Below are 19,756 nucleotides of genomic sequence, written 5' to 3'. Positions count from 1 at the left end.
TAGCATTGCAAAATACTATTGCTTGGGTGAAATTTTTTTTTTTTTTTTTTTTTTTTTTGACAGTGAGTGAAACATAATTAGTTGTTTCATTATTATTTAAAAGGGTGAGTAAGTAGATTTTGTGCCTGAGCTGGTAAATTTTAATGACCTTTTTGCAAGGCTGATATACAACTTTCCTAGAGAAACCCATCTCCGTTAACTCAAAAGGAAGTGTGCCAGTTTTATTTTCTAACATGCTGTAAAGCATTTAAGACTTTGCAATTAAGAAATTACTAGTAGAGATGAAATACCAAAGAATTATATCAGAATATATGATTAATTGATATAAAAATGTGATACTCCATATTAAAAAAACCCAAATACACTAAACCCAAATTGCAGTAACGATCAGTAACAAGTATACAGTTATGCCAGTTTTCAATTAAGAGCTACCTACAACGTTTCTGAACATTAGACAGTACTTCTTCCATCTGATACAGATTTTTAAACAGAAGAATATAAGTTAATAGTGGTACCCAGCCAAACCAACTTATTTTGTCTTTTACACTCCTCGGTTCAATGTATCCTGTAAATATATTGCTGCAATCTATTTTAGAAGAGCAACCGCCTTTTAATCAGTCCACTGAAATATAGAGAAAACACAAAAAGAAGATTTCATTTTCATTTTAGCTTTTCATGTCAGTGAAACATTAAAGGAAGAATCAATGTGAAATTCCTTTATGCAATACAAATTACCTAAAAGTTTAAAAAAAACCCACAGAGCTGTCAGTTATCCCAGTCCATTTTCTTTGAACTGCATTCTTTCCCAGGAAAGAAACAAAACACAAAAAACAAAAATCCAATAATGAGAGCAACATGTACAGTCAAAATAGCACTTTTCCTTTATAGTAATTTACTTGCCAGGAGAGAATTACATGACAATGAGGCTGAACCAGTCTGAGTAGCTATTTGTTTAGGGGCCAGTTCAAGCTGGGTACTACCGTAGTGCACAAATAGTCCCACTCTATCTTAGCTTTTAAGCAAAGCTCCCCATTGATTTCAGTATCAATGGCTGTAGGCCCTACTTCAAAGCACGTAAACTCATACTTAAATCTATCCCTATTCAGAAAAACTTAGACTTCAGTGAAATTAAGTATGTGCAAAGTTAAGTAAATGTTTAAGTCCTTTCCTAAACAGAGATGGGCTTGAGCATGTACTTAAGTGCTTTGTTGAACTGGGGATTGAAAAGATGATGGCACAATCTGGCCCACTGAAAGTAATGGGGCTTTTCACAGAATAATGTATTACTCCATGTGAGTTAGGGCTTGTCTACTCGGCACGGCAAAGCACGCCAGAGGGCTGTGATTTGTAAAGCGCACTAACAGGTTGCACTCCCCCTGCCCCATGTAAATCCTGCCGGCGCACTCTAAAAGGTCTCAAGAAGACTAAGTTAATGTGAACTAGGTACCTTTTGGAGAGCACCAGTAGGGTCTATCCGGGACAATAAGATTGCAACATGTTCGAGCACTTCACAAATCACACCCTTTGCCACGCTGTACACAGACAAGCCTAAAGGGTGGCAGAATTGATCCTTTCATAAACACTAACCACAACAAAATTAATTGAATGTATTTTCTTTTAAAGTAAATGTAAAGGTGACACATTAAGTGACCAATTAATTTTAGAGCAGTGGGACTCAATTCATCAGCATATTAGCAGAACAGTTATAGTAGACTTGCAGCTGGTTACTGAAGAGCACTTTTTTTCTCTCTCTCCTTTTTCCACACACTCAGACGAGTACTGTGCCTGCACAGATTGTCACACAAATATCTGCAGTGAGGATAAATATTAATGTACAAAATATTATATTTAAAACTTTACCCAAAGAATATTTTTGAAGCTGCCATAATGGCATTAATGGTTATATGTGAGAAGAAAACAGTACTGCAACTCGAATACATACAAAGTGATCATCTGATTTTAAACTACTGAAGATGGTTCCATTAAATAAGAAATTTGATCAGTTCTACTGAGTTAGGGTCAATGCCAAACAATATGCGTCAGAAGACAGACCAGAGAAAAATGCAAGAGGTAAATTCAAAATATATGTGCCTAAGACATGTCAAGCAAACTAACAAAAAGCCAAGTAAATTAACATGTTCTTTCAACCTGTGCATTATTGTTCACATTATCTAAGGAGAATACATTTTTCATAGCAATCCATTTGTGTTCCACATTTCTACACTGAGAAAATAGAGTAACATATCAATGGTCAAATACAGGATACCACAGTTATCAGGGCATGCATGCAGCACTGGGAATAGGACTCAATCTTCAATTAAAATTACAGAGGCTTCTATCACTTGGCCCTTGTACATTTTGGAAGACAAAGCTACATGCCAACATAGTTCACCATATTCTTTTTTCTGCTCAGTTATGACCCAAGACCAAGATCAACTAAACATCTTTGATTAAAATGAAAACTGATAAAGGAAAGTAACTCTTTTAGGAAGAGACAAACAACAATGAGGTACTGTATATCAATCCTACTGCATACATGGCTACAGAGGATGTACATTCAGAAACAAGTTTGGTTGTTAAATACAAACAGGTATAACATTTAACTTTCTGAATCACACACACACACACTTAACCTTACCACTCACTTCTGAATAAATCTGCATAGTATTATTCCAGGAATCACGATTCTTATTGGGAGACCAGAACTTCAAATTATTTTCAAGCTATTGCTGATGCACAAAATAGTATCTTCAAAAATATTCTCAGTGGTGCACAATATTACACACTTAATGTTTTAAGGAACACAGACAACATATGGGTGGGTTTTGTCATTCTTCCACATACCCATTTCTCAACTGACATTGGCATCATTGAAATTGACATTTCATCTACTTTGGGAGGACAACATGCTTCCAGTCTGATCAGCCAGCCGGAAGAGAAGGGTACTAAAGGATAGGATGACTCGCTCCTCACGAACACATGGCAATAATTTACTTGGCCTTGCACCAATATATAAAAAAAGAGCCCAGACTTCAGTTTTTCAGGTTCCAAATTGGTACACCACCAAATTTAAAAAAAACCAACAACCCAAATCTACACTGCTTGAGCAGAGCCAATGCAGAGCATCTCATATTTATTCAAATTATAAAACAGAGCTCAAGTAGATTCCCCTCCCCCCCCCCGCAGTATACAAGACTTCAATGTCACATATATTCCTTCATTTTGGAATCTAAATTCACCAAGCCTGAGTCTTTTTCTTGTAAAATTGTTTCAGTGTAATTTCTCCAGAATGATCACAGTGCTTTGAAAACAATATTAAAAGAGAAGAGTTCTTATTCTTTCAACTTTTCCATTAATTATCTGCACAAGATTTTGCAGAGTTAAATTAACATACAACTCCAATCACCAATCTTTCTTCCAATGGAATTTTAAGGAAGTTATTCCTATCTCAGACAGAGCAAGTTTTACAAGGCAATGGATTTCATTACTTTGTGTGTACTTGGAGAATTCATGGAAGTAATCAGATGCAGAAATGTATCCAATGTACTATCGGGCTGTCACCATCCAAAGTCCCAGTGCCACATTGGCAGCCAAAAGTGCACTGCCAGCAAGCAAGATTAAAAAGCCAACAAGCTCTCTGTTTTGTTTCTCTACAATCAGTGAAGCAAGAGTGGCTTCCAGGAAAGAGTTTAATATCCATTGACCATCCAGTGCAAAGCAGGGTACTGCATTGATAACTGCCAAGGCTCCTGACAGTGAAATTAGATATCTGGTTGAGATTAGCTAAGGAACAAAACAGAAGAATATAGGACTGTAAGAATGGCCACACTGGGTCAGACCAATGGTCCATCTAGCCCAGTATCCTGTTTTCCAACAGTGGCCGATGCGAGGTGCTTCAGATGGAATGAACAGAACAAGGCAATTATTATTCTCATCAGAGCTCTAAAAACTCACCCTCAAGAGTTCAAAAAAAAAAAAAAAAAGTAACCAAAATTATTCTTATAAACATCAGGAAGCAAGGAGTTTCATTCTGAATTAGGCATGTGGGCAAATAATCAGTTTGGGAATGGGTCAGAGCTCATGTCCTAAAGATATGCTTAGGAACTGTGGTCCAGCACACCAAAGTAGAAGCAGCCCTGTTTAAAACTAGTAGTGATATCCACCTGAAATTTTGCTGGATCAGCAAACTGCAAACAATTTGTTTGTTGTTCTATGAGAACATTTCAAAGGATACTTGCACATTGTCTCTATCACCACAGGCAGATCTATGCTTAGAAAGTTATGTCGTGGTACAAAACTGCTGAGGCTCACTGAAACAAAAAGAAAATGAAAAAGCAATAAAACTGCAAATGAAACCAAATGGCAATTCAAGGGACACAGCATAAATTAGTTTCAGATTAGCAGTGTATAATGGCAGATCTGATTTTTATTTGCTTTCCACACTTCTTACAGGATGAAGAACTATCCCAAATACAGATTTTTTTAAAAAAACCGCATTGGCACAATCACTTAATTATCTCTTAGTCAGATGCAGTCATAATGATGGTAGGAAAAAATCAACACGCCACATTACACAATTAGTACTTTATAATATGCATGTAACATCAAATCTAAAGCACATTATATGCTTTCAGACACATCACAACTGAACATTTGTACACCTAAAGAACATGTTGTGTAGTTTAAGCCCTAATTTGAGTAACCTTATAATGACTATTACAGCAAGAATGGCAGTTAAAGTTGTGTTAAAATTTCCATTCTAACCACGCCCCTTGTTTTTAGGTCAGGTCTGCATTAGAAATTTTTGCTAGAATCATATCGGTAAGGGGTGCTGTTCTTTATGAAACTTTTAGCAAAAATCTCTAGTGTGCATGTACTTTTATCCGCCAAAAATGTCCCGTAGTCAGTTTTGCTTAGTTTATTTGGGGAATTGGCATAAACTATACTGGCAAAAGAACTCTTTAAGATGCCTCTCAACTAGGAGCGGTGTTGCCAACAAACGCTAGATATTCCAGCAAACTTTTTCCTGTGCAGACTTGACCTCCATCATTTATACCTTTCTCAAAGTTTCACTTTTCATTCTGGGCAGGCAATGTAAGTCACTTGGGGTGCTAATGAGCGATGAGGAGTTCTCAGTCATTAGGCAAGTGTCTCTTGATGGTTGTCTCCATTGCCTTCAACATTTGGGTTTCTTTGAAATTGTGGAAGTTTTGTAAAGAAAACATGATTGATTGATTGACTGATTTAGTATTAGCTGGATTCCACTGAAACTCACTTTGAACCTTAACTCTATTTTAGCATAGTTGAAAAGATTTTTCTGTGAGTGCACACACCAAAATTTTGAACTGAACTTGTGTATAAGCAAAGATGCCATGCTCCAATAGATCCCATGAAGCAAAAGCAAGCCCACAGGAGAGAGGTGTGTGAGGTATGAGGTGTTATACATAGGCAGGCTATAGAGATAGCAGGTGGTAGAGGGAGATGGGGAAGTTTTATCTATTGCAAAATTTGGAGTTTTGTATCTAAACAATTTTACACTAACAGGGAGAAAAGATGTCTGTTTCCTGAATTCACACCTCCTGTAGTCCCCTGTATGTCCTCTGCTTTTCATAGTTCTTCACCCTCTTCCATGTCTTCCCACCTCCTTGGCTTGTGCATGCACTCCGCCCTCTCTCTCCTTGTATACTCCCCACCCATGCCCGACCCTGATCGCCTGCACTTTATCATCCATGCCATCTCTCCATTCCATGCCCCCTTGGCTCCTTAAACCTCTTCCATGTCCTTCCTTCCATGCCCCCACGGTTCTCTGTGCCCCTTTATAGCCAATCACTGTCTTGCCCCCTCCGAGAAACTCCTCCCACATTCTGAGACTGGGAAGCATAACTCCATGCACCCACTCAATATGTCCCACAATCCTCAAGCACCAGACCCTGCCCCGCCCTTCCAGACTCCCACCCCACACATTTCCCCTCAGTTGCCTAGCCCGCAATTCATGATGATCTACCTCCAGGTCCACCCAACAGCTGTTGCAGTATATCCTAGAGCAGGGGTAGTCAACAGGCAGACCGCTGGTCAAATCCGGACCACAGGACGCTTTTGAATGGACTCCAAAATCTTTTTATTTACTTTTTATCATTATTATTATTTTTTATTATTTTATCTGGAGTCTGGACCCTGATTATACCTTGACCAAGAAATTTGGACTTTGACAAACAAAATAATTAACTATCCCTGTCCTAGAGTTAGCAAAAGCACCATATATATTATAAATGGTAACGTTTATATGCAAAATTACTCCTTATATATGAAATAACTCCTTATATTTTTAATCCTCCCATAACACCCTTCACGACATTAAAATGTGCCTCTTCTTAGTGAGACCAACAAAATAAGTTTGGGGTTTGCAGGCAAAATCACTTCAAACACACGAGCCAAAAAAGACAAATGCTCAAAAAGCAAACAATGAACGTATCTAAAATACCATCACTTAAAAACTTATTTTCCGACTTTATCAAATATCCCTGAAAAAGTCCAACCAGCGCTGAGATGGGATATGTGAGATTTAAGAGGGAATTGGTACTTTTAAGGACATTATAGTCAAGGCCGACTCTACCATTTTTGCCACCCTAAGCAAAAAAAAAGCTGCCCGAACTGCCGAAGGGGAAAAAAAAAGAAAAAGCCGCCCGGACTGTGCCGCCCCAAGAATGGACGGAATGCCGCCCCTTAGCATGTGCTGCCCCAGGCACGTGCTTCCTCCGCTGGTGCCTGGAGCAGGCCCTGATTATAGTAGTTTATAAGAAGAAACTAGCCTCCCATTCAAAGGGAAAATCCAGGTTATAACTGGAAGCTAGTTTCAACCTCAGCTATGGAGTAAGTACAGCTGCTCTGTACTTCAAGACTATCATGACAACAACATTAATGCAAGTAGAAAACAATGAAAAAAATCACAAGATGTTTATCTAGAGCTGTATAAAAATAAACGGTAGAAATTTAAACGATGTTCTTGGAGAATAAGAAAGATTGTTTATTCACAGATTACTGTAACGCAGACACAAAAGGTGGAAGGATTAAATACAAGGCTACTCTGAAAAATGACTATGTAAAAGTGTCACCTTCTTATTTAGCACATCTGCTCCCTGTGAATATTAAGAGCCACACTGGCTTATTTTATTGACAAATGAGGGATGTTTTTAAATACTTTTAATGCTTATTTTAAAATGTATACAGCCAAGAGTGAGAGTGGGACCCTCCTCCTGCATCATCACAAAATTGTTTACCAAGTTCCAATCAGTTACACCCATGCAATCCATAGAAGAAAATGGCTTGCTTTGGGCCCTGAACCTGCACTGTACAGTGCTTTGGGCAGACAGCTGCACCTATGCACAGCCCCACTGAAGGCAATAGGGCATCTGCATGCTGCACAATGGGATTTGAGCGCTGGTTTACATTATCTTGATACTGGTGCTGATATGGTAGAGGGAAAGAACCCTATTTGACTCAGACTCTAAGCTGAGTTTGCAGTAATGGCTATTAAAGAAAAAAGCATCTTTTTACTTGCAAACTGAGCTCATTTGAGAAGGGAATCATTGAGACACAGTAAACCATTCAACCTCAATTCTGTTTTCATAAAGTAACTTCAGCTCAGCTCAGCAGAACTACACTTTAAGGTCACAAGTGCAGCAGCAATTTAGTAATTTCCTGATCATTTCTTTCTTGAATGCTTGACAATAAAAAGCAGTTTTTTGGTGGAAATCCTAGTCTAGTGGGAAATGTCCACTAAAATTCCATTACTCCATCAGCAAGGTATTGCAAAACACAACAGAACAATACCAGCTGCTTGAAGAATACCTACAGTGTTGTGTGTTTTTCAGTTAGAAAGCCAAGAAAGGGGGCTTAAAATAATTATCACACACTATTCTTAGAGCTCTGGTGCACACTGAACAAAATATCAGCAAACATAAAATTAAATGTCAATGCTTCCCAGGTGGAAAAAAAGACAAAAAATAACACAAAAAGACATTATATTCTGGACTTTCAGGATATACTGCAAACAATAAAGAGTAAAAAATAGAATACAATAAAAATCAAATTTTAAAAGTACTCAATAATATCTGCACCAAACAACCTCTCCTCCCAGCCAAATTCCAGCCGAAGAAGATAAAGGCTGCCATCTTTATGAAAGAATCATTGTTCACACAGGGCCTGATTTTGCCATTTGTTACTCAAACTCAGCAGTACATAACTCCAGCCCTGATTCAGGAGAGCACTTGAGCTCATGCTTTAGACTACCCTTAGTTAGGAAACCACTTTAACACGTGCTTCAATTCCTTCCGAATAAGAACACTCTTCTAAAAGGGGTCTTCATAAGGAAACCCGCTGTTTCAATGGGACCTCTCAGAGAGGGCTAGATAGGGACTTCAGGCACAGCCCTGCCAAGGGGCAGTGCACACTGTACCACCCAAGAGTAGTCCTGCGAGGCACTGTGAATCTGACACAAACCTTGGAGGCACAATACCTCCCCGGCTTTCTCCTTGCTCCTGGAGAGGGGGCATAACTTACTACTTGTCTAAACCAGCCTCAAATCACTACCTACCCCATGCTGGCTCGGCTATTCTGGCCAGTGAGTGGGCTCTGGAGCAAAGGGTCTGCCCATTCTCCACTCACCTGCTCGTAGCAGGTAATAAACTTGCTCCCATGTGCCTGGACCCACGACCTGAATAGCCTGCATAGGAGTGAGTCAGAATCTAGCCCAGAGTAAGGAAGTACCTAACATGAGTAAAGGTGGCAGAATTTGGCCCGTTGTTTACAGACTGATTAGGTTTGATAACATAAGGCTAGGTTTGGATACTCTTTACTCGTGATGAATAGTAACTTAATCTATTAGTTGTCTCATTTACTTTAATAGGACTTCTTGTTAAGTAAAAAACTACTCAACATGAGTAAGGGTGGCAAAACCGAGCCCTTATATATTTACAAGGAAGACGTCATGTGGACTTGTAGCAACATTTGGGTACTGGGCAGGGTTTAAAGGAACAATTGTGTATGTTGCAATCCAGGGGTTCCCTAAAGGCTTTTGATGAGTGCTAGAGCCTTGAGCAGGTCACACATTGGACAATGCACAAATTGGACCTGTTAGGACAAGTGAGATCTGTTGAAGTGTCCCTTTCACGCTTTTTTTGAATAAGCAGTCACCTAATAGATTGTTTCGATTACAATTATACCTCTTTGCATGGTGCACATTTCACTTTTATTCCTAATTACTCCAGCATCTCCACTGGCTGTAACTAGGAAAGAAACAATAGAATGGAGCTAGGAATGGATTCTGCACAAATGAAGCAAACTGGCAAGCCCTCCAATACCTTATTCAAGCAGTCTGCCAAAGCTAACCATGCCATAACCCTCTTCATTTAAATGCTCTCATAAATAATACAAACCTGTATACTGAAGATGCATTGGGTGTCCTACAAACAACATGTCAATGTGGGGTGGATGTTTCACTCTGATTAGTCTCGTCTGATTTTCTAAAGAAGGTGTCACACACAAACTTGGAACAAAATCCTTCTGGCAATCCATGTTGGTTCGACAGACTTGGCTGGCCTCAATAGCTTTTCGTGCTGGCAGACAGGCATACTGCAAAGGACATTTTAAATAATTATCAAATTTAGGGTATTTTACAATAGATCATAAACATACTGTTCTGTATGTTTCTTTTTAAAACAGAAGAAGTTGATTCGATTTCATCGATTTGAAGCCAGGATACGAAGAATATTGTTCTGATCCTTTTTGTTTTGATGCATGGGTATATCCTCGCATGCCCTGCAGATCTCCTATACACTAACGTAGAGGTGCGAACATATTCAGACTGGCATTCTACCATTAAGGCATAGGGGCATTTGTGTGTGCATATTAAAAGCAGGATTAGTATAAACATGTACATTAGCTGAAAATTTAAATATAGGAGGGACAGGATGGTTCAAGCAGGCCCACAGGAAATACACATCACCCTACTACAGCATTGAGCTAAAGTCTGTCTATGGGGTTTTGGTTTTTATAGCCATGGTATCTGCAAATTAAAGCTTTTGTTAAAAGAAAAATCCTAAAATCTAATATGCCGGGCACTTTTGATGGCTAAGTTTTAGATCATTCTGAACTGAAGCAGCCAATGCAATGGTGCGTTCCTGAGTCTGCCTACCATACACACTCCTTCTGCAGTTTGAGAGACCAGGATCTTCTCTCCCACTCGCCACAGGACAGGGAGAGGGCAGTGGAACCCAGGAGGAAATGGAATCTTTTCTCCTCACCCCCTCCTAGAGGCTTACGGTGGCTTGCTTCTTGTTCCTCAGGGCAGGCTGGGGAACAGTTCATCCTCTCTGTCCCTGCTCAAGGAAGGGAGGCTGTCAGAGGGTTTCAGCCAACAGCCACACTGGCAGTACAGGGCCTGCACACATGGCAGTGTCTGTCTCTCCCCATTAACTGGGAATCTAGGCTCCTCCCCATGCCAGTCTCTATCATGCTGGATGGGAAAAAGCATTCAGAAGTCCCCTGCTGTTGCTGTGTAGTTCTGCAAGTAGCAGTTTAAAAAACTGCTCAGGCAGCTGAGCAGCCATCTTAGACCCCTTGCACATCAAAAGCCTGAAAAAGTGTTCCCCCTTAAACAGCAGCCATGCATCCAAGAACCTCAAAGTGCTAGAAGTGAATGACTTATCTGAACCCAGTGCAGGTCGGGGCTGTTACAGCTGGTGGCTATTTGGTGTCCAAGACGAAATGAACTGATGGGTTATGTCCAATTCGTAGTGGACAGGTATCCGCACAAAAAATATCACTGGAACTGGAAGCTTCACGTCACAGGGATCAAATGGATTTGGGGAATGAGCTCCTCTCTGTTTCTTGAGGTGGTGACTCCAGGTCAGGTCTGGGGAACACTGGCAGAGCACTGTTGTTACCTGCGCTTTCCTGTGGATCCTGAAAGAACTGCTGAATTTGCTCCACCACTCTCAATGTGGCATCTTTCAAAACACTTACTTTTTCAACAGGGCTCCTATATTTTAATAGAGAGACGTGTAAAATCCCCCAGCGGCACTTAACATTTTCCCATATTCTACAAGATGATTAAGTCAGAGGAGGAGGAGGAAAACGGGGGTTTCAGCCAACAGCCACTAGCAGTACAGGGTGCCAGGGGCTGAACACTCTGAGTTTTGATCCAGCACAGCCCTTGCTTAACTTTAGGCATGTGTGCAGACCGCTGACTTCAGCTGTTTAATGCTGAGCATGTATTCCAATGCTTTGCTGCTTCAGGGCCTAAAGTGCTCAAACCTGGCAGCATCGAGCTCACGCTGAACAATTCCCCCTTGCTCTCGAGAGCTGCTGTTGGTCTCTTGTTCGCATGTATTTACTCACGACTGTTGTGCCTTCAAAGTATAAAATGTGGATGTGTATAAGCAAAGTAAGAAAGAACAGTCCCCTGGCTAAAGACATGTGACCAGGAGGATTGGGATCTGATTCTACCTCTACCACACATTCCTTGTGTGACCTTAGACAAGTGGTTCTCAACCCACAGCCCGCTTGCAGCCCAATCAGCACACAGCTGCAGCCCATGTGACATCCTGAGGGTCATACAGGTAAGCATATATATATTGTGTGGATGTGGCCCACATAACACACAGAGAGCTGCATATGTGGCCCACAATGGCAATTAGGCTGAGAACCACTGCCTTAGGCAAATCACACAACCATACAGTCTCTCAGTTTCCTCAGCTGGAAAATAGGGATATGAATGTTTGCCTACCTCTTAGGGATGTTGTGAAACTTAGCTAATTAATATTTGTCAAGTGCTTTGAGATGCTCAGATAGAAGGTGCTACACACTGCACTGTATAATTATGTGCACATTTGTGATACCTATCTGAATATCAGCTAAAGTAACTTACCAGGTGGCTGTCCAAGTTATTGCTGTATGAAAAGCAAACATCGGTGAGGCTGCTGTTACTACAACATTCAACAGTGCCATCAAGTCTTCTGTAGACTACAGAGGAACACAACCAATTAAATTTTAGACAAGCACAGAATGACAGATTCATAATAAATCACAAAAATACATATGTCTCTGAATAAAATCAAACAATCATTTCTGTAGCCTGCTGAATTATAATGAATTATTTTAATTCAGAGATCCTGATTTGGATGTCAGCGATAGTTGTAAATGAGTTTCTTCATCCTAAGAACATCACCAGACTGCAGCCATCTCTCCAACAGGCTGATCTTATCACCTTAATACATAGACTACTACAATTTTTGGAACACTGTTACAAAATAGTTTGATTTGTTGCCTGCAGCTGGCACCAATGGTGAGCAGAGGGATTCTGCTGCCTGCTGTTGCATTCCCTTCACTGGCTGTGGGAATGACCCAACTTCGAAGTATAGTTTTTAAAACATTAAAAGCTTTTAATGGACTGGGGCCGTGACAGCTCTCTGAGGCCCCGTTCAGCTAAAAGTGTGTTTTTAAACTGATTTAGTTAAACTAGTGCAAAATCCTGTGTGGACAATCATAATTTGATTTCAAATGGACTTAGTGATGCAAACTAAGGCTAGGTCTACACTACGGGGTGGGGGGTCGACCTAAGATACGCAACTTCAGCTACGTGAATAGCGTAGCTGAAGTTGCGTATTTTAGGTCGACTTACCTTGCTGTGAGGACGGTGGTGAGTCGAACAGTGCCGCGCCGCTGTCGACTCCGCTTTTGCCTCTTGCCGCGGTGGATTTCCGGAGTCGACGGCAGAGCCATCAGGGATCGATTTTATCGCGTCTTCACTAGACGTGATAAGTCGATCCCCAATAGATCGATTGCTACCCGCCGATCCGGCGGGTAGTGAAGACGTGCCCTAAATGGATACCAGCCAGTTTTAACCAGCGCAACAGTGCCTATGTAAAGAGTTGCACCAGTTTAACTAAATTAGGTTTTTAAACCAGTGCAACTTCTATATGCAGACAAGGCTTGAGCTGCCTGCATCCTATATACCATTGTACCCTCTGAGGTCCAACAGCAGAGAGTTTTGGAGCTTGGGGCTTGCAGGTGCAGAAGTGTTTTTCTTCACTGTAGCCTTAGGACTAGGCAACGACATACTTTTGATGTGTGGATGATCATGGAATTAGCTCCTTTACAAAATACATTTTAAATTGTTTTTATTTCAGAAGGCCTTTGGCACACTGATTTCTTTATGGCTTTATACCTGTTTTAGTTGTTTATTCTGTATTTGTCTTATTGTAAAGTGCCTAGCGTCCATTTGCAATATAGGCTCATTATAAATTCAACGTATTAACAGAAAGGATGCTGAGATGTGAACTGTTGAGATTTTGACAAACAACAGCTACTGCAGTTTGAATAACTGAGTTCATTTCATTTCAAAGGAATGACTATCACTGCTGGAGGCTCACCACTAAGAAATGCAGACAGACTCGTCTGATGGGGTGGTGGCAAGGACTGTGGGCGGTTAACACAATACACCACTGGGTTTAGAATCAACTCTGGGACTTCAGTCCAAATGGGAATACGAGGGTTACAAAATATGCAGTTTTATTACCTTTGCCTCTGAAATTACACTCCTGTGGACAGCAGGGATCTTCTTGTATTTATGTTTGGTAGGCTGGGATCTGGAAACACTGCAGCATTGCTTCTCCCTTACCCTCCCAATCCAACTAAGGGCATGTGGCAAGGCTGCCCTAACCTCCTTCGGAGAGTGACTCAAATGATTAGTTTGTCTAAATGCTTGGGATCTGACCCCTGGCATCATTTGGAGATATCAGTTTCAGATTTACATAATAGGAAAAGAGATTAATAGATTATAAAGACAGAAGGGACCACTGGGACCAGAATTAGCACTCTGAATGTCACATGAAGAGCAGTACACATCAAAAACACATGTGCACAAGCATTTGAGCTGGCCTGGCGTCCTGTTTACTTCCAAGTATAATGCAAAAGGTTGGTAACAATCTTTGAAGCTCAAATGGTCTAGAACCTGGTTATCCGACAGACTGCCAACCTCTCTCTACTGAGTTAGGGCAGTTAAGAATGACTGCAAGGTGACTGCTGTCCAGTCAAAGTTAAAACAAACTTCCCGAGGTTGGTGTGGGAGGATTTGTTCAGCTGAGGACGCTCTCCTTTGGAATTCAGTCCCCATCACAGTTTGCTTGAACCAAACCCTAAAAAGTTCCTGGGCATCATGCAAGACATGGTTTAGTCTGTGTTTAGTTTAGTTTAGCTTGATTTTTAATTTTTTGTTTTACTTAGATTTTGCTTGTTGTCCTAGTTTTACTTAATCTATATTCTTCATTAAGGGCCAAGCTCTTATAGTAAAAGGCACTGTAATGTATGAACAAAACCAGAAAGGGATAGAAGACTAACCTCTAGATCAGTGGTCACCAACCAGTCAATCGCGATCAACTGGTCATCCTGATGACTCTCCCAGTTGATTGTGATCTCTGGCTGATAAAAGTCTGGTGGTGTGGCAGGGTTGCCGCTAAGGCAAGATCCCTGCCTGCCCTGGCCCCATGCCGCTCCTGGAAGCGGCCAGCATGACCCCGCGGGTGGGGAGGGGCAGGAGTATCCACACACTGCTCCTGCCTGCAAGCACCGCCCCCGCAGCTTCCATTGGCTGGAAATGGGGAACTATGGCCAATGGAACTGCAGGGGCGGTGCCTGCAGAGAGGGGTAGTGCACAGAGCCACGTGCTGCCCCGCAGGGCACGTTGGCCCCTTCCAGGAGCGGCATGAGGCTGGGGCACTTAGCTTTGCTGCGCTGCCGACCGGGAGCTGCTTGAGGCCAACCCTCAGCCCTGAGCCCCATCCAGGAGCCTGCATCCCAAACCCCCTCCTGCACTATGAACCCCCTACTGCACCCCGAGTCCCTGCCCCAGCGCTGAGCCCCCTTCCAGAGCCAGCACCCCATACACCCTCCTGCACCCCTGCACTCTGCCCCAGCCTGGAGCCCCCTCCTGCACCCAAACTCCCTCCCAGAGCTTGGACCCTGCACCCCCTCCTGCACCCCAAGCTCCTGCCCCAGTCTCAGCCTGGAGCCCCCTCCCACACTCTGAACCCCTTGGCCCTAGCCCACACCCCCTCCTGAACCCCAACACCCTACCCCAGCCTGATGAAAGTGAGTGACCGTGGGGTAGAGTGAGTGACCGGGGGCGGGGAAGAACAGAGTGAGTGGGGCGGGGCTTCGGGGAAGGGGCGGGGTGGATCCTGGGTTGCACATAAATTCAAAAAGTGATCTTGTGCGTAAAAAGGTTGGAGACCACTGCTCTAGATGGAACACCCAGAATCAAGAAATAGAAATAATTCCCAATTCACAAAGATTTTGTAAAAAAAAAAAAATTTTAAAAACAGCCCTTATCATAGTGGGATGATCTGCAATAGCAATCATAATACAGAGCACTGTTACCTTATACCCCACACACCTTCACAGCATTCATGTTTTCCTACCAAATCAGTCAAAGCAATAAGCCAACCTAGGAATTCACTACTGCAGAAGGTCCCCGAGATGAACACTGTAGCTGGATTATTACTGGCAACAACTGTATATGCAATCTTACAAAGAGGTAATCAAAGCTCATTCATCATTCCACACACTAAAATAACCAGAAGATAAGAGAAATTAATTCTTCTTCCACCTCCTTAAAAAGGAATTGCATATTGGTCAATGCCAAAGACAGGATACCAGACTTGATGAACCAAGAATCTGACCCATTAACAAATCCTAAATCAAACTTAATCTTTAAGAGATGATGAAATTATAATAGACAGTACTTATAAGGAGCATTTATAAGGAGTATACAAATAATCATACCCCTGGCTGGGAAGCTTAATTGCTGTAGGGTTGCTGCATTTATGCAGTACCCAATTTGTGTCTTCCGCGAGATCTCTCCTAGGCAGGAATTCCAGTCTTCCACACCACGAACTGAGCAGTCTTGCAGATTAGTTACAAGGTCCCCTACAAAAAGACCTCTAGGTCCATTGGCAGGAGAATCCTGCGAAGGAAAAAGGAAGTCAGACACACTACCATTCTTAATAATGCTGGGATTAGTTTATAGTTCTTCTGAATGTCCAACAGACACTTAAGCTAATAAACTATTTTTTGAAGAAAGAGAAAACCTCAGACTTTATTAGACCTGATTATTTTAATCTTAGGCAGGGCATTAGGAAAACAAACTCCTCCACAAAGAGCCTCTCATTTCATATACAAGTAAACCTCAATTATCCAAATCTCTCAAGGGACATCTGAAATCCTCAAGCAATTAGTTTCATTCAAATGAATGTTTTGTTTGCTTTTTAAAAAACTCATTTTAGATTCAAGAAACAGAAGCTGACGCCTCAGAGTTTCGGACAAGCAGGGCTCACCTATACTTCTGGGGGAGTGAAGCCATAATGTTGGAGAACACCAGGGAATCCTCCCTTTCTCTTCCCACATAGGTCCTCAGTTATGTCAGCTCCTTTTTTATCCCAGAAAGGTAAAAGTGACAGGCATCAAGTCTATCAATCATGCTCTGAGTAGCTGATTATTCAAGAGATATGAGGTACTCCCTTTCCAGAAGCTCAGCAAGCTGCCTCCATTGTGCTCCCAGGTCCTACTGACTCAGAGAGCGAAGAATCAACCTCACAGTCTTAACTCTGATCTCTCACGTTACACTGACACTGGGTCACTGAACCAGTGTGGTCGTTATTCTCTCTCTCATTAGCTGGGACTGACTTCAGTTTAATTTAACAAAACTAAGGCTGCAAGTTCATTATAGATTTTTACTATCATTGAAAATCAGGGCATTGTCATCTAAACAGTGTGTGTTTCTCAAAGAACAGAGTATACTGGATCCTGTGGAGTATTGCAGGATTTTTTAAAAATGTTTTTCAGTTCACCTAGTGGCAGCCTATACTACACAAAAGCCCCAGTCCTGCCACTGGATCCATGCAAGTGGATCCTGGAACCATCACAAAACTTAACTGAAGTTCACTCTAGTGTATGTGTTTGCAGGATTGGGGCCCAAGCTTGGACTACATATGGGAGCAAGGGAGAGGAACAAAATCAACTGCCTGTTCTACTTCAAGTGTAAATAAACCCAGTCAAGGTCATGTGAGAATGCACAAAATTCTCCATCATTTTTTAAAAACTGTACTTGTTTTTTCTAGCATGTTAACCATCATAATCAGACTGTACTATATGCAAGATTGTCCTGTGACAGTGAAATATAAATATAAAATTATCTGTCTATACAGAAAAATAAACAAATGGAAAAACTTCATTAACTAAGTGTTAAGGCTGTATAATCCAAAAGTCTACTAATCTAACATCAGAAAGAAAGGAAATATTCAGTTAAGGTAAATAGATAAAAATACATCTTTATTCGTTAAATAAAATAAGTTTAAGATTAAAATAAAACAAATGAAAAACAGGCAAATCAACCTGTAAAATTCACCACTACCATTTTTAATTAATTGACGTATAATACTTCTTATTCATGTGTACTTTGTGTTGCTTTAAGTAAAAACACTAATAATTTGAAATGTTAATAAAATACACATAGTAAATTATATTAACTTGGTAGTTAAAGAATGGTCTTTATAGACCATTTCTTTTTGTTGTTTGAGTTATCAGAAGGAGGGTAGGATTTCCAAAAGAGCCAAAGGGACTTAGAAGCATAAGTCCAGTTGACAGTCACTGGGATTTGTGTTTCTAACTCACTTTGGATACCCTATCCAAAATGTTTTATGGTCCAATACTGAAATTTTTTATAAATGCTAGTTCTGTGGTTTAATAAAGTATGTTTGTCTATATGATTTCTTTACGCAACCTTAACTGAAGCAACATTCTTTTCAAATGCTGGAAGAAGGATTTTTACACTGTTCATGCAGTAATCAAATTTTAGCCAATGAAATGTTTCAGGTCACTTAGCATATAATAAATCATTCAAGACCTGTTCATACCTCTGTGACCTCAGTGACAAGTGCTCCAACACCTGTGTAGTAAAATGGGAAAAGAATTGCTGGCAGCAGGAACAGAACTATGAGACTCGCAACACCAAGAACAAAATTATGCCAGACACCTACGAAGAGAATAAAAAATATTAACCTTTTAAGGAAACACTGGCACAAGTAACTAACAAAAAAGTGTTTCTGAACTGTAAAATATCAGTGTCTTTCCAACTAAATTTCCTGAAATGACTGCAAGTAGCTATGAACACGAGTAGCCTGCTGATTTATGGATAAAGGCCCCGATCCTACAAAGACTTGAGCACATGAATTACTTTACAAACATGAGTAGCCCCCTTGATGTCAATGAGACTATTCACATTCATAAAGTTATTCAAGTGCTTAAGTCTTTATAGTATTAGAGCCAAAGCAAGTACTCTTTTGGTTGTGCAGCTTTAGAGTTTCTTTAAAAAAAACCCATAGCAAGCATCATGCTGATATCTGCCACATAGAATTCACATCGCCACATAATTCAAATGGAAGAGAGAGGAACTGGGGTGGTTTAATTTTTATTAAACTGATAATCAACTACTATACAATGACTTTTCTTTATGCAGCGGTACCATATATTCAGTGGGGGAGGATATAAGTCCAAAAAAGGAAGCAGGGAAGAGACTGATACACTAAGTTACACTAAGGGTACGTCTATACTTACCCGCTGGTTCGGCGGCAAGCAATCGATCTTCTGGGATCGATTTATCGTGTCTTGTCTAGACGCGATAAATCGATCCCGGAAGTGCTCGCCGTCAATGCCAGTAATCCTGCTCCGTGAGAGGAGTGGGCGGAGTCGACAGGGGAGCCTGCCTGCCGCATGTGGACCCGCGGTAAGTACCTTTAAGTTCGAACTAAGATGCTTTGACTTCAGCTACGTTATTCAGGTAGCTGAAGTTGCGTATCTTAGTTCGAACTGGGGGCTTAGTGTGGACCAGCCCCAAGTCCTTAATAAAACACTTATAAAATGTTGAGTGGAAAAATCTGGGCCCGAAGCTGTCCCAGGAAACTAGCTTGTGCAATCAGAACTTCCTAGTCTATCACTTTTCTTACTAAGGCAAACATAAGCTTCACAGGAGGCTGAGTGAACTTAGGAAGCCAAAAACAGAGTTACTTTCAACACCTAGCACAGAAATTTTCCAGTTCCACTTGTTTGCTTGGACAAGTATTCTGTGTGGCTAATTCATAGCAACTTTCCAGTAATGGAGTTTCCTTACAGTATCTTATCTTGTTGAGAAGGATATGATCCAATTCCACATTTACAGTACTGTAATGATTTATTGCCTAAGAGAAAGATTAATCTCAAAATCTTTTAAACTCATTTCCATCCCCCACTGTATATAATGGAGCAATCATAAAATGCAATGGAATCTCATGATAATCCCTTGGGATACTCACTGTGAGTCATCGTTATGTGTCTTATACAATTTGATTTCTCCTTCAGGATTCTGAGGCCACAGAAAGGGAACATGAACCAAAGTTCTATCTGTGCAATGCTCAAGTTTGTCGTCATTTCCATTAATAGCTCTTTTTTAAAGGGATTTCTTTCCATGTGGGTTTTAAATCACATCTGGCTGAAACTAAAATTGGCACCTAAACTATAAGCCTGAACATTAATTCCCCTCATCCTAAAATAAAATAATCAAAACAACAGTATAAATCAAATCGGCAACAGCCATTTTATTTTAGCTTTCACGCCATTTTTAAAAAAAACAACACAACTGTTTTAGTACAGCTTGTAATACAGACAA

General features: G+C 40.9%; 1 protein-coding gene across 1 annotated transcript in view; it reads right to left on the bottom strand.

Annotated features, from left to right (window-relative positions):
* Positions 1 to 3,186: 3,186 nt before the first annotated feature.
* LOC112105116 (membrane-bound transcription factor site-2 protease) overlaps positions 3,187 to 19,756 on the bottom strand; it is a 38,995-nt gene continuing 22,425 nt past the window's right edge. The window contains exons 6-11 of the mRNA XM_024197781.2: positions 17,970 to 18,088; positions 15,841 to 16,021; positions 11,927 to 12,021; positions 9,435 to 9,630; positions 4,235 to 4,310; positions 3,187 to 3,769 (exon numbers count right to left, since the gene is read on the bottom strand). Coding sequence (XP_024053549.1) covers positions 3,547 to 3,769; positions 4,235 to 4,310; positions 9,435 to 9,630; positions 11,927 to 12,021; positions 15,841 to 16,021; positions 17,970 to 18,088 — 890 coding nt within the window. The 3' untranslated portion in view covers positions 3,187 to 3,546. The remainder of the gene's footprint in view (positions 3,770 to 4,234; positions 4,311 to 9,434; positions 9,631 to 11,926; positions 12,022 to 15,840; positions 16,022 to 17,969; positions 18,089 to 19,756) is intronic.

Source organism: Terrapene carolina, unplaced genomic scaffold (genome assembly GCF_002925995.2).
Source record: "Terrapene carolina triunguis isolate 2854851 unplaced genomic scaffold, T_m_triunguis-2.0 Scaffold23, whole genome shotgun sequence".
NCBI lineage: Eukaryota > Metazoa > Chordata > Testudines > Emydidae > Terrapene > Terrapene triunguis.
Note: the sequence above shows the minus strand (reverse complement) of the source record. Positions and strands in the feature narration are given on the sequence as shown.